At 33.7% G+C, this 13,893-nt stretch overlaps 1 protein-coding gene across 4 annotated transcripts; it reads right to left on the bottom strand.

The window, feature by feature from the left end:
• Positions 1-6,682: 6,682 nt before the first annotated feature.
• On the bottom strand, positions 6,683-13,633 carry LOC18425380 (glycerophosphodiester phosphodiesterase GDPDL6). 4 transcript variants are annotated; one of them, XM_020662003.2, is made up of 10 exons: positions 13,457-13,633; positions 13,027-13,134; positions 12,341-12,637; positions 12,060-12,172; positions 11,029-11,530; positions 10,505-10,549; positions 9,963-10,244; positions 9,046-9,185; positions 8,175-8,661; positions 6,683-7,176 (listed from the first exon to the last, which is right to left on the bottom strand). In XM_020662003.2, exons 2-10 carry the CDS (start codon positions 13,124-13,126, stop codon positions 6,872-6,874), a joined length of 2,271 nt encoding a protein of 756 aa, XP_020517662.1. In that variant the 5' UTR covers positions 13,127-13,134; positions 13,457-13,633; the 3' UTR covers positions 6,683-6,871. The 4 variants fall into 4 exon arrangements, with proteins under 4 accessions (XP_020517662.1, XP_088730446.1, XP_020517661.1 ...); XM_088874320.1 differs by lacking the exon at positions 13,457-13,633 and adding an exon at positions 13,246-13,435; XM_020662002.2 differs by lacking the exon at positions 13,457-13,633 and adding an exon at positions 13,324-13,435.
• Between the last annotated feature and the right edge of the window lie 260 nt (positions 13,634-13,893).

Raw genomic sequence — 13,893 nt, 5'->3', positions numbered from 1 at the left:
TCCCATAACTAGCTTGTTCCTGACCAATTCCCAATCTAGATTTATAGGTTTTAAAACACCGATTTTGACACTGATTTATCAATTGTTAAATTGAAAATAACAAGGACAATATAAATCTCACCATATTTTATGTTTTTTAAAAAAGGATGGTATAGCACCATGTCATATAGATGCTCAAATGGTGCACAAACACGCTTCAACAATTCATATTAGAAATAAAAGAAAATATATTTCTACAATTGTGTTTAGATTTTGTATTTATTTTTCTAATTACAAAATTTGCAGGTGTGTTTGCCACATCCAGGTGCAATTAAAAATACCAAAAGATGATAGACATCGTTTCTACGAGTCCGCAGACTCGCATGCAGAAAAATGTGTCCCCCTTGAAAAATCTATTTCAAAAATAGATTTTGACCTAATTTTAAAGGAATATATAATTCCTAACATGGAGGTCATTATCGTAAATAAATAAATAAATTTAAAAACTGAAAAAAAATATTTTTTGAAAAAAATATTTAAGAAAATATATACAATAAGACCATTTACTTTTGACATAAGTTGGTCACAATCATTATTGACCGTTAGATTTGAAATCGAGTGACTGGGGATGTATTATTGTTTGGGCGCAAAGTCTAAAATATAATATCTTGAATGTGAAACACTCTCACTTTTTATATTTCATATCCAATAGCTAAAAGTGATTGTAACTTATAATATACAATCCCAATGTTTAAACTATTGATTTTACTTCTTTTTTTTTTTGGGAGGGGCCATCATTTACACCAATCTTTGGATGGATGTTTTATGCCTTGGGGATGTAAATATAGGTATACGCCCCCCAATGCATATAACATTTTTCCAAAGATAATTTATTAAAAAAAATATATTGATCAAAATGCCTTTAAATATAGTAAGGATATTTGGTCAATTTTATTTTTCTCAACCTATTTTTTTATGTTTTTTATTTCGGTGTGTCTGGTTTAAAAGTTTGGAAATTTAAAGTCAATCTAATATAAAAACTTGGAGATACCATAATATCCAATCGTGGTCATATTTTCTTCCTGCTCATCTAAACCTCTAGGAGGGTAGCAACATTCAAGCACCCACATGACGTCCAAGCTATATTTTTCGATTTAAATATTATTTTTATATAGGAAGTTATCACAAATATACTTTAATTTGTCATTTATTTAGAAAAAAAAAACTTTTAACTTTCATAAATCTCATCTACACCCTTGCTGTTCAATTTTGAGTGTTTTTTTTAGCAAAATAACATTCACGGTAATCATATTACCGTGAAGCACAAAAAACCATGAAGCACAACAAACTAAACCATGTTATACGACATTTTAAGTACGGTAAACCCACCCATGTTATAGGGCATTTTAAGTACTGTAAAAATCCACCCATGTTATACGGCATTTTAAGTACCGTAAAACCCACCCATGTTATACGGCATTTTAAATACCGTAAGACCCATCCATGTTATACGGCCTTAGAAATGCCCTAAACCATTTTTGGTGTTTCATCTCTCTAATTTTTTTTATGTTTATTGTTTATTTCTCTCTCTAATTCTTTTTAATATTTATTTTTTTCATCTCCCTAATTCTTTTTATGTGTATCTCTTATTTCTCTCTCTAATCTTTTTAATATTTATCTCTTCTTTCTCTCTCTAATTCTTTTTAATATTTATCTCTTCTTTCTCTCTCTAATTTTGTTTCTCTTTTTTCTCTCTCTAAATCTTTTCTCTCTTTAACTCTCTTTCTCTCTCTACTTCATCGACTCAACAAACGCAACTCTAATACGATACAAATCTGACTGCCTTTAATTTTCATAGGAGATAAAGTTGAAGGGAGTTTTTATAGGGGACTGTATGATGCGCACAAATTGTAATACAAATCTCTTTGGAGAGAGAAAAAGAGATAGTGGGAGAAGAAAAGAAAAAAAAAAAAAAAGAATTAAAGAGAGAAAGAAGAGATAAATATTAAAAAAAATTAGAGAAATATTAAAAAGAATTAGAGAAATAAAGAAGAGATAAACATAATTAGATAGATGAAAGAGATAAAGATAAACAGAAAGAGAAAAGGGTTTATGCCATTTGGAGTGCCGTATAATATAGGTTAGTTTTTAGGGTACTTAAAATGCAGTATAACATGGGTGGACTTACCGTACTTAAAATGCTGTATATCATGGGTTTGGGTTTAAGTACGGTTTGGGTTTACGGTACTTAAAATGTCGAGGTTTATAACAGTTGAGGGTTTTTTTTTTAAATAGACTAAAATTAAGGTATATTTATGATAATGTTCCTTTTTATATTAATAAAAAATCCTTTTATGCCTTATTTTTTAAAAAATACATCCGATATACCATTATATTTAGAACATAAATGTTATTTTACCCTCGTATCCTATCCATTGTATTGGCTAATACCTTTATATAGCATAATAGCCCAATATTGTCATGCTCGCTTTTTCTTCGATTTGGTAAGAAAAATGAAGCTACTCAGTGCTTCGGCTAATTTGGGGGAAGTGTGTATTTTTTTTCTTCATGTCCAAAAAGTTGCTTTTTTATTTTATTTTTGTACTTTTTTTAGAGGGTGAGGTTTGTATAAGGTGTCAAACTTAAACAATCATGGTAATGTGCACCTCAAAATCTTATTGAAAGATGTATTTTTGGTGCCAAAACTCTTATCATGGCCTAAAAGCCAATTTTTCACTTCTATAATAAAATTAAAAGCTCCGAAAATGATGCAAATCTAGCAAATCTATGAGCACTTGAAAATCTTGAAAATTAACGGTCTAGATAATGTTTTATAAGATGATCAATTATATTGATGTCAAGATGATCAATTAGAGAATTTTTTAATTACAAAACAACTTAGGTCAATGGATTTTTGAAGTGCACCTTACTTCTACATAATAAGATTGACAACTTATATAAACTTTTTCCTTTATTAAATTAAAAAGCTCTAAGAGAAAAAAAAAGAAGTTGGACAATTGAGGTTTGAAAAGATGGTAACTTATATACATCATATTAGAAGGGATGAAATATAATACCATAGTGCTTTACTTGTTCCAACCCAAGAAAAGAAAAATGCTAGTTTTCCAGAAATTAAGAAAACATGCAAAGCTCTTTGGGTCAATTTTTTCAGGGAAAAGTTTATATAAGGTTGCAACCTTAAAATGTAGAATCACGAATGCAGCTAAAAAATCTATTGGAAATGTCGTTTTATTGTTGAATAAACGCTCTAATTGATCATCTCGACATTGAGATGTATGAATATAAAAAAAAAAAAAAAAGGTTTTTGAGTCCGAAAATAGTGCATCTTGCAACACATTATCTAGACCGTCTATTTTCAAGATTTTCATATATTTATAGATCTACTTGATTTTAACCATTTTTGGAATTTAAAATTTTCTAATTAGATATGAAAATAGATTTTAAGATAAGAGTATTGATCCTATGAGACCCTCCCACACCCATGTGTGTAGGACCTCAAATAATCACCATTAAATATGGCACAGATATCTAGAAAAGTCAAATCCTACACCCATGTGATAACTTTTCTAGAGAACTGTACCATATTTAATGGTGATCTTTTGGAGTCCTACACACATGGGTATAGGAAGGTCTCATAAGATCATTACTCTTAAAATAATGCTAAAAATTTTTTATAACAAAATTACATATTATGATAAAATTAGATTGTTTAAAGTTGCATCCTTATAGAAACCGCACTCATTTTTTATTGTTTAGTTGCGTATTATGTAAGTTTAATAGAAAAAATTTACCATGAACATATGCTATTAATTGAAACCAGTGATGCAGTGCGGTAGAAAAACTATTGCTTGGGGCAAGAAATACACCCATACATTCACACCTTTTGTGATAATAATATAGGTTTAAGTAAAGGAAGAAGTTAATATAAAGCTGAGGCTCTAAATAATCAAATTAAGGCATACCTCAAAAGTTTATTAGAAGAGGTTGTTTGGATATTGAAAAACTTTCAAATCGATCGTTTCAACCTCAAGATATATAGACATAAAGAAAAAAAGATTCGAGTCCAAAAAATAGTGCATCTTCTAATACATTATCCAAACTTTCAATTTTCAATATTTTCAAGTGCTTATCCAAGCTGTCAATTTTCAATATTTTCAAGTGCTTATAAATTTACTTGATCTATGGTATTTTTTAAGCTGTGAATTTTATAATTAGAGATAAACATAAATTTTCAGGTCATCACAACGATTTTTCTACTAAAGAAGCATTTTTTGATACTATTTAGAGAAAAATTTAGAGCAAAATACATTTTTTTAATAAAAATATAAATTAATTGACATAGAACTCTGACATGTCGTAATTTTCAAGAAACTCCTTTCGAGCATTAATTGCTAGGGAGATTTTGTTGGATTTGGTGTCCACCCCTTCCGGGTGTAAGGACCTCAATAGCAATTCTGATATTTCAAGGTAAATATGTTAAATTACTTATTAAAGATTAATAATTTAACACTTTACCCATATTTTTTTATTTAATTTCAAAAGACCTATAAAATAACATATGATCTTGAGTTGGAAAGGTTCTAACAAGGTAAATTGTTAAATAATCCATCTCTTGTAGGTATTTTGATAAATATCCCTGTATAAATAGTTAATAAAGGGAATGACATCTATGGTACCACTGGATTTGTTCAATATAGGGAAAAAAGAAAAGAAATTTGTGATAAAGGTTTCAAATTGGCTAGCTGAAATATTATCAAAATATGAAAATCGGGTAAACTAGAGAGAGAAAAAGTTATTCCTTTTATTAGTAAATTGGCACTCAACTGTGTATCAAAAAAGAGCTTCTCTCGCTACAAAAGCTCCCTCTCTTACCTCTACATAGTTTCTCTCTCTGAAAAACCTAAAAAAAAACTCTTACTTAAGGTTGTATGTATCGAACTCTCAACTTGAACGAAAATCACATTTGAAAAAAGTATATAATTTCTACCCGATAGCTACATTGGGATACACTTGGTGAATTCAATAGTTTTACTCTACAATTTTTTATTTATTTTTGGTCATTTAGCGGGAAAGACACGTCCTACCTGTATTTTTATATAGATTAAGGGGTTAGTTTTTTTTAAAGTGTCAATGGGTGATGTCAATAGGGATGAAAACCACAATGAGATAACTAAACATAGATGTGCTACCACCACGACCTAGCCCCTTTCGTACCTTACAACTACTGATAATCAATATTTACAACTTGTAGGAATGAATAAAAATCATGTTTACTATAGATTTCAAAGCGACTAATGTAATATTCCCCGATTATGGGCACCCCCAACAGGGTGCTGAGCCAATTAACTTGGCCAAGTCCAGGAGAACTTGTTTAAATTTTAAGTTCTTTATAAAATAACCCAAAAATTTCAAATTGTCAAAATGAGTTCTCGGAGCCCAATTTGGCTCAGACCGAGTTGGGCCCTAGCCCAACCTAGCCCGGCCTTGGCTTTGTCAAGGGCAAACTGGGCCAAAAACAATACAAATAATAATAATAATAATAATAATTATCATTATTATTATTATTATTATTAAAGTCCAATAAAATAAACTTAAGAAAGAAAGGGTTGGGCCTGGAAGAATTGGACCAACCGTGGCCAAGGCCTAGCCTGCCCCTTCCCTTGGGCCACATCTTGTGGCCAAGGCCCTAGAATTTTAGGGCCGGGCTACACGGCCCATTGCCACGCCTAATTTTACAAATTAAATTACATATTTGTCTTAGGTGTCTAAAGAAATTATTGTATTATTGTCAGGTTTGAAACAACGAATAAAAGAAAAGCTTACCTGTGTTTGCAAAGGCAATTGGCAAAATTGTCCAAAATATGAAAAACAAGTCAAAGCCTTTCTCCATAATTCAAAATTGTTTGAGAAATTTTGTTGACATTGGCTGGTGATGCGGTGCTGTTGCTAAGTTCTGGCCCATTCACTGTCCATCTTAATATGGACTTTCAAGAAATAAAAGAGGGCACCAAAATGAACTGTGCAAAAAAAAAAAATCTTAAAAAAATCCTTTTAAGGTTTAAAATTCTATTTTATTTTTTCATATTCAAGAACCACACCTTAGATCAGTAATCTCTTAAAAAAAATTAGATCTAAAATCCATCTTTGAGATAAATTTTAAAGTGTTTAGAAACCCAACTAGTTTGTCTCCTGCTCTTTTTATACTCGGGTGAGGTTTGTATAAAGTGCCCACCTTTTACTATACAAGGTTCATCTTTAAATTTTACAGGAAGAAGTAGTTCCAGTGTCGAAAACTTATGATGGCTTAAAATTAATGTTCAACACTTTCTATGAAATTTAAAATTTTTTAAAAATTGCAGATCTAGCACATCTATAAACACCTGAAAATATTGAAAATAGCTTATCCAAATAACTTGTCACAAGATACACTATGTTTAGGACTTGAAATTATTTTTCCTTTATATCCATATATCTCGATGTCAAGATTATTAATTAGAAGGCCTTCTAACTGCGAAACACTATTTCATTGAATTTTTGAGATGCACCTTACTTCTACAGTATAAGTTGCTAACTCGACTAGTTTGCATAGTCACTCAACTAGTTTGTCTTCTGCTCTCTCTGATTGGGACTTGTATGGTCAAGACTCAAGAGCAAACCCACAAAATCACAAACATTGGCCAAATTTGTTCAAGAGTTCCAAGTTTCAAAATTATACAACCAAACAATTGAGTTTGTACATTTCTCCCTTAATGTCCTTGGAAAGCTCCAAGTAAACAAATAAAACAACCAACAATGTCTCACAAATCATTAGAAAGCAACACACACTAACATACAATCTGATATCCACAGTTAAAGATCTCAAACTTACATGTTAATGGTGGCCCAGGGAGAGAAGACCGAGCACCATAGTGACCAAACACAAGGCCACACTAATGGTAGCACCAGTTGGCACACCACTAGGCGAAGGGGTGGCGGTTGGGGCTGGGCTTTGCGTGTTCTTAGATGCATCAGCAAGCGATGGCAATGGTGGCTCCTCCACATCGGCTACAGTCAAGACCGGGGCTGGCGCCTCAGCTGGCGGCAAGGCATCCTCGTTAACTAAACCCAGTAGAGCACCTGCTTCAACTGGAAGTATGGTATATGCTGCATCTTCATTTTGACTGAAACATGGACTCCCTACATGGATTTACAAATGAAGGTCATATCGGGGTTAAAACATACGAGAAGTTAGCCTTTGAGGCGGGAAAATGGCAAGAAATCAAGAACAGGGGGTTGCCAATGGCACCCTTGCTTTCACTAGCCAGCATAAAGTTTCAGTAAGAACCTGAAATTTTTTTTTGGGTGCGAGTAGCAATTTTGTTGTGAATGATATTGAAAGTTTCAAGGGAAATTTATCAAAATATCCATGAGATATGAACTATTTAACATTTTACTCTTATAGTTTGATTTAATTTCAAAGTACCTATTAAAAGATACATGATTATGAGTTGGAATAGTTACAAATATATAAATGTCAAGTATTACAGTTCTTATAGGTAGTTTGACAAATTTCCCAAGTTTGAACTACCTTCGACTTCAAATAACTGAAAAGCTAGAGTCCGTATCGAGAAATGGTCGAAGTTGTCTATTAGCTTCACATTCGAGGTAGACATAATGGTTGGGTAAGGGAGGTCAAAAGTTTGAACCTTTCAAAAAGCCTAAGGGATCTAACCTAGTCTTCTTTGCTTAAAAAAAAAAAGAAAAAAGAAATGCCATTTTTTTTTGTTTGAAAGGGAAAGTGTACTGTAGCAAAACTGTTCTATCGCTAGTGAAGTATGGTATATGTTATTCTAAGGTCGAATCCACCACTCATTCTTTATGGTACATGGTTGAGAGTTGAAACTAATTGTGTCCCCATATGCCCCACTCTTGTTCATCAAAGACCTGTGTCATTCTGGGCCTACTGTGGATGCCCTTGGAGTGCCATACACCACACCCCATAGTGAAAATGGCAGACCTTCCCTTCCCCTAGTACTCTCACCCCATTGTGAAAATGGCAGACCTTTCCTTCCCCTAGTACTCTCTCTTTCTCTCTCTCTCTCTCTCTCTCTCTCTCATTCCCATTACATAATTCTCTCTCACTCTCATTCCCAAAACATAATTCTTCAGCCATAAAAGTGTAGTGGTATTCTTACCCATATATGCGCTTGCAGTTGCAGGGTATTCAGTTACAATCCCATCAACTCCAACTGCTTTGACATACGTATTGATCTCCATGGTTGGATCCGCGAAGAAGTCGAATGCAATCGTAACAAACTCATTCCTTAGAACCGAAATAAAAACAGAGATGTTTGCAGAATGCATCTTATCTACCACATCGGTTAAGCTCACCAAAAATGACCCTGAATTTGTCATTATAGAGGCTCTAGGAAGGTTCACTGCATCAGAAAATTGCTTGATCTCTTCAACTGTGAGTTTATTAGCATCACTAATTATCTCATCAATCAAGTAAACTCTCTTATAGCTTGGTGCCACTTTCTTAATCTTAGAGAGCACTGCACTATCTCCAGATTGGATCATTACTTGAGGAGAATTCTCTTTATCATAGCTTGCATTGCGTAAAGTGTCGAGGACCGAGTCGGTTATGCTGAGGCCCTTCTTTGATGCCAGGTAAAATGCATTCTGAAGAGCAACAAGAAAAATGGAGAGCATGGATTATGGTTAAGAATTGGAAAAAGAAGCAGAGAAAAACCGTCAATGAAGGAACATGTAGTTTGGGTTGGCCTCTTGGTATATAGTAGTGAGGGGGTAAGCCCTACAGAGTTCAAATAATACTCAACCATGCAAAAATAAATAAATAAAAGAAGGATTTGGTTTGATGACTTGGAAATTGAACTCTTAGTTTGATCTTTCTTTTCTTGCAGTAACAAATGCTGGAACAAGGAGGAGGACAGCCAAGATAAGGCACGAGGTTATAAGAAATCCGGACCATTAACTCCATCCATTATCTTCTTTACTAAAATCACCAGATTAAATTTAGATGCATGGAGAAATTTATATATGTACCTCTACATTGATCAAAACCCCAGTAACATTCATATCCTTTGCAAGAACCAAGAAATCATGGAGTGCCATAAATTTCCCTTCATTTTTGACTGCTGGGTTTCGTGGCATGGCTGCAGGTCCCAAGGGGCTGTTTAGTACAGCTGCAATACCCATTTACTTCAAAATCAGTAATAACTCTTACATGTAACTTCAAACAAAGAGTTAGCCATGGCTATAGACATCATTGTTATCATATTATAATAACCTCAAAGACTTATGAACAATAATTCACTTGTAACGCTCTTTTAACACACTGTTAAGACTTTTTTACTGAACCAAAGGAACTACATGGCCAACCACTAATTATTCATAAGATGGCATATTACCATGAACTATGAAGACATGCCAACTGAGAATATGCATCACATAAAAGTCACAAGCATAAGTTGAAGACTACATATACAATACTACCTAAATGCATACAAATTAGAATTGTGCAAAAACACGGAAACTGGACTTGTTCAAGAACATCATGAAAAGCATCCATCCAAGAAGAAGGTACAGCTAGTCCAGATTCACAATGAAAAAGGATGGTGAACTAGGAATTAGAAACATGGGTTTTTCCTATATACTTTATGATTGCTCTACAGAAAGGGCACGTATAAGCATTCAAGAAAGAGTTATCTAGCATAGAAAATAGAAATCTTAGGAAGCATGGAGTATCTTAAATTCAGGTAGTATGCCATGGAGTTTTTATTTATTCGACAAATATAGACATTAGTTGGCTTTCGTGCAACATCAACACTACTCCAATTTGATCAATCTGATGGATTTGTTTTTTGGTTATGAAATATAAATTTGTTTTCATTTGAAAGACTAAAATATATACTAGGATCATAATTTTGCAACCATAATTAAAATATCCATTATATACTTACGCTTCAAGGTCTGAATCTCTTCCCAAGTAAGATCGAAAGAGAAAATTCCACTATTCTCTTGAATTTCCTGGATTACAATAGCACGGGACATAAATGAAGGCATTGCTGTTGTGTCTCCAGTAAGATCTGCAATGGTCATGCATATGGGGAACCCATCTTTGGTCATTTGAACAGAACAATCAATAATATCAGCCCCATCCTTCACTGCTTGCTTGTAAGCCAAGTCAGTGCAACCAGCATAAACACCACTTGCCCCATTGTGTGTGATAATCAAAGGTTTCTCTGCAAAATGATAGAACAGTTAGGCATGAACATAAATGTATTTCTCTAATCCAAAATGGAAAACATAAGGAGAAGTGAGACCGCAACACGGTGCTCCAAAGGGCATCCACTATCTGTTCTTGATGTCCAAGACTGGACAATAACCACGGCGGATACTCATTTGGAGCAAAGTAAACCCTCTCCACTGGGTTATGGGGTACTTTTTTCCATATGTCAATTTAAGAACAAAGGGTAGAGATGGAATGGACACAATAACTTACCAAGGGCAGAAGGAGTAGCACTCTTTTCACTACGTGCCAAGCAACCTAGAATCACAAAATAAAGGCTCATAAGACATGGTCTAGGTTTCAAATCAATGTGATATATGGTCCTAAAATATCTTCCATGTAAACTTCCTAAACAATTCTACATAAATATGAAAAATGGAAGGGATAATTATAGGCTAAGGAAACAAGAGGCGATATGGATCAACCATGAGAATTCATGAATTCAAACCTATCAGCTAATTCAAATTGGACTATGGTTTTTAAACTCTAAGAAGTGTATTATCTTCTTTATTGACATCCCTAGTTTAACGTAACATGATCAATTCCCCCACATAGATTCATGTGTTTTTCACAGTGAAGTCGACAATAAATTAAAAGGAAAGCATACCCATTTGTTACTCCGACATTACTTTAAAGATTCACATTAGTGGAGTAAAATTTTCATTATTTAACTGGCAAAAAAAGTATAATTTCATCTAGCAATGAATTCATAAAGAGAGGAAAAAAGAGTCTCTCACCTACTGCCTCTGACGCAGTCGAAGGAAAGTCAGTAAGCACCCCATCAACAGAGAAGTCAGACTTATCAATGAACTGCAAATACTCAGCTACAGGATCATAACTATAGTTGTAACTTGCTGGGAAATCATTTGCAAAACCGGATGCATAAACTTCTAATCCTACTTTATGAGCATCCTTAACAAGAGTAGTAGGAGATTTAAGATATAAATCTGAATTCACAGCCCAAATGTAATTCTTGGGAACAAGAACTCCAGATGCAAATGCCTTGATAGATGATAAATTTTCAAGTAAAGAAGCATATGTCTTCTTAGTTGAAGGTTCAATGTCCTCTGGTTTTAAGAATTGGAAGATGAGTTTGGTTTTTCCTCCTTTGAGCTTGCCATTGATATTCTTCAAAAGACCGACTTCTGGTGAAGAGACAAACTCCAGAATAGAGGTTTTCGAGAGAGAGATCACATATGATGCCATGTCCAGCTTGTTCTGTGTATAGAATGTATCATACTGCAATGCATTTTAAAATAAAAATCAGTAGAAATTAATATAAAAACGACTTATAGGCTTGAAAAGTGAATAAAAATCAATCCAAGTCAAGTCATTTGCCCAAGTTGGTCGATGAGAGAGATAGGTTCCTAGCTATTTTTACATTTTTTGAACACTCAAAGAACATTTCTTCCCTTTTCTGAAATTTTGAATTTTTTCTTTTGAAATGAATCACTCTTTAAGCTACACATCAATTAAAACTTGTCTCCAAATCTGACTCATAAAAGACTTACAAATTGAATATATAGGCATATGTATAACCACTAACAATATGGACCTTACTCGACCACTGTTAACACATTCAGAAATCATCAAGAAAGTTAGAGAAGTAATTATAAATGAATCAAAGATTTTGAAACGTGTATCATTGTTGGATACAGTGGCCCAAAGAATCCATTGAATAAAATATGTAACTAGAATTAACTAGTAAACATCAATAGATCCCACAAAACATATAATATGAAATTCAATTACACTGAATTCTAGGTACCTGAACACTGAGCCAAAACCGAGGTGGTGGACGCATACGTTGAACATCCTCAACTGCAGCTATTGGCAAGACATTGTCGAATATACTCGGACGTGAAAATATATTTTGAATCACTGTGCAAGACATGAAAGCTGGTCTGAGTCTCACGAGTTTATGATTTTTCATATAGGCCATCTCCTCTTTAATCTCTTACCTCATAACATATTGCATCGAGTATGACTTAAAACTAATGTACTTAAAAATAAAACTCATAAATAAATATGTTAAAGATTCAAACTTACAGGTGACTTTGTTGAAGAGTTGCCTTTCCAAAAAGTCGATTGCGAACCATCCTTGAAGCGGCTTACCATTAACAATGTAAGTTTTTTTATTATGGGGATAAACATCGGCAATGTTTGTCGAGTTATCGAGCCTAAGGTCTGATCGGCAAATGCCTCTGCCATCCTTTGTGAGTTGCAATTCACATAGTAATACCACATTACTGAGGCTAACCGATAATGCAAAACTGTTGGCGAAATCGCTTGATTCAGGAAAAAGGCCCGAAAATCCACCCCGTGCTATGACTTCTGGTGCGTTGCCTGAACAAAGAAATCAATAATAAATTGATGAGTTTTACATCTTCTTTTTCCATATTTGACGTGCTTGTATAGATTTTGTTCTTTTTTTTTTGTTTTTTTTTTTAATTGATGTGCTCTCTAGCTCTTTTTTTTCTTACTTTTCCTGAAATTGTTTGGTTAATTGATGTGTTTTATATATTTCCCTTCATTCTGGATTGATGGATTCTATAACTTTTCCTTTTTTGCTTAAAACAGAGATTTTGTACCAGTTCTTTTTTCTTTCTTCTTCCTTTTGATTTAGAGTGTGTGTGTGCCTTCTGGCAATAATCTCGCAGAAATTTTTTTATAATAATAATAATAATAAGGCAAAGAAAATGTTTATATTTAGATTGAAGAGAAGAGAGAGGGACCGCTTAGAGTCGCCCATTTCGATGAAGATTTCTGCCCAGACAATGAGCTGAACCAGCACCCTTGCAGAAGAAACAGAATCAACAACACATTTTGCCCCATTTTTCTCTCTGCAAAATTCCAAATCTTTCCATCACTTATTTAAAAAAACCCACGAAACAAGCAAAAAAAATATAACCCATAATTAAAAACAGCACAAAAAAAACGAGAGTAGACTTTACAAATTCAATCTTCTCTCTGAATCCTTAAAATCCTCAAAACAGAGAAAAAAAATCAAAGAAAAAAAAGTCCCTTCCCACCTAGAAACCAAGAAAAAGCCTGGAATCCTTTATTCACCTTAATTGCAAGGAATTAAACAGTTAATAAAATGAGCTAATTTTCATCACCAGAAGCCGTTGAAGCTTCCGGTTCAAAACCAGGGCTGTTATGAACCTGCGAGTCTTAAACACGTCCCGCCTTCGTAACGGTTGGGGTGGGACCCACATGTGCCAGATGAGCAACTCCAGTCGTACACGTGGTACAATATGGATTTTTATCTATGTGCCTAGAGTGTGGGACCCATTTTAACCGATCCACTCTAATGAGTGGGCCATGGTGATTTGAGCTCCTGTTTTTAAGAGGACTAATTATGGATTAATAACTGAAAAAACCTTTTAACCCATGCATGGTTAAAAAAAACACCAAATATGATATTGGAACAAATATGAAAATCACTTAGCTCATAAAGATTAGTTGCACAAAGCCTTAAATGAAGGAGTTCCAAACAAATGTTTCCGGCTTTTGCAGATGAATTTGTTGACCGGAACATAATCGCTTGCATCTCTTTCAACAATTTATTTAAGAGAATTTCCCTGAGAAAAGGAAAAATT

The sequence above is a fragment of the Amborella trichopoda genome, chromosome 8 (assembly GCF_054954075.1).
Source record: "Amborella trichopoda isolate Santa Cruz 75 chromosome 8, AtrichopodaSantaCruz75HAP2 v2.0, whole genome shotgun sequence".
Lineage (NCBI taxonomy): Eukaryota > Viridiplantae > Streptophyta > Magnoliopsida > Amborellales > Amborellaceae > Amborella > Amborella trichopoda.
This window is presented reverse-complemented; position numbering and strand designations above follow the sequence as displayed.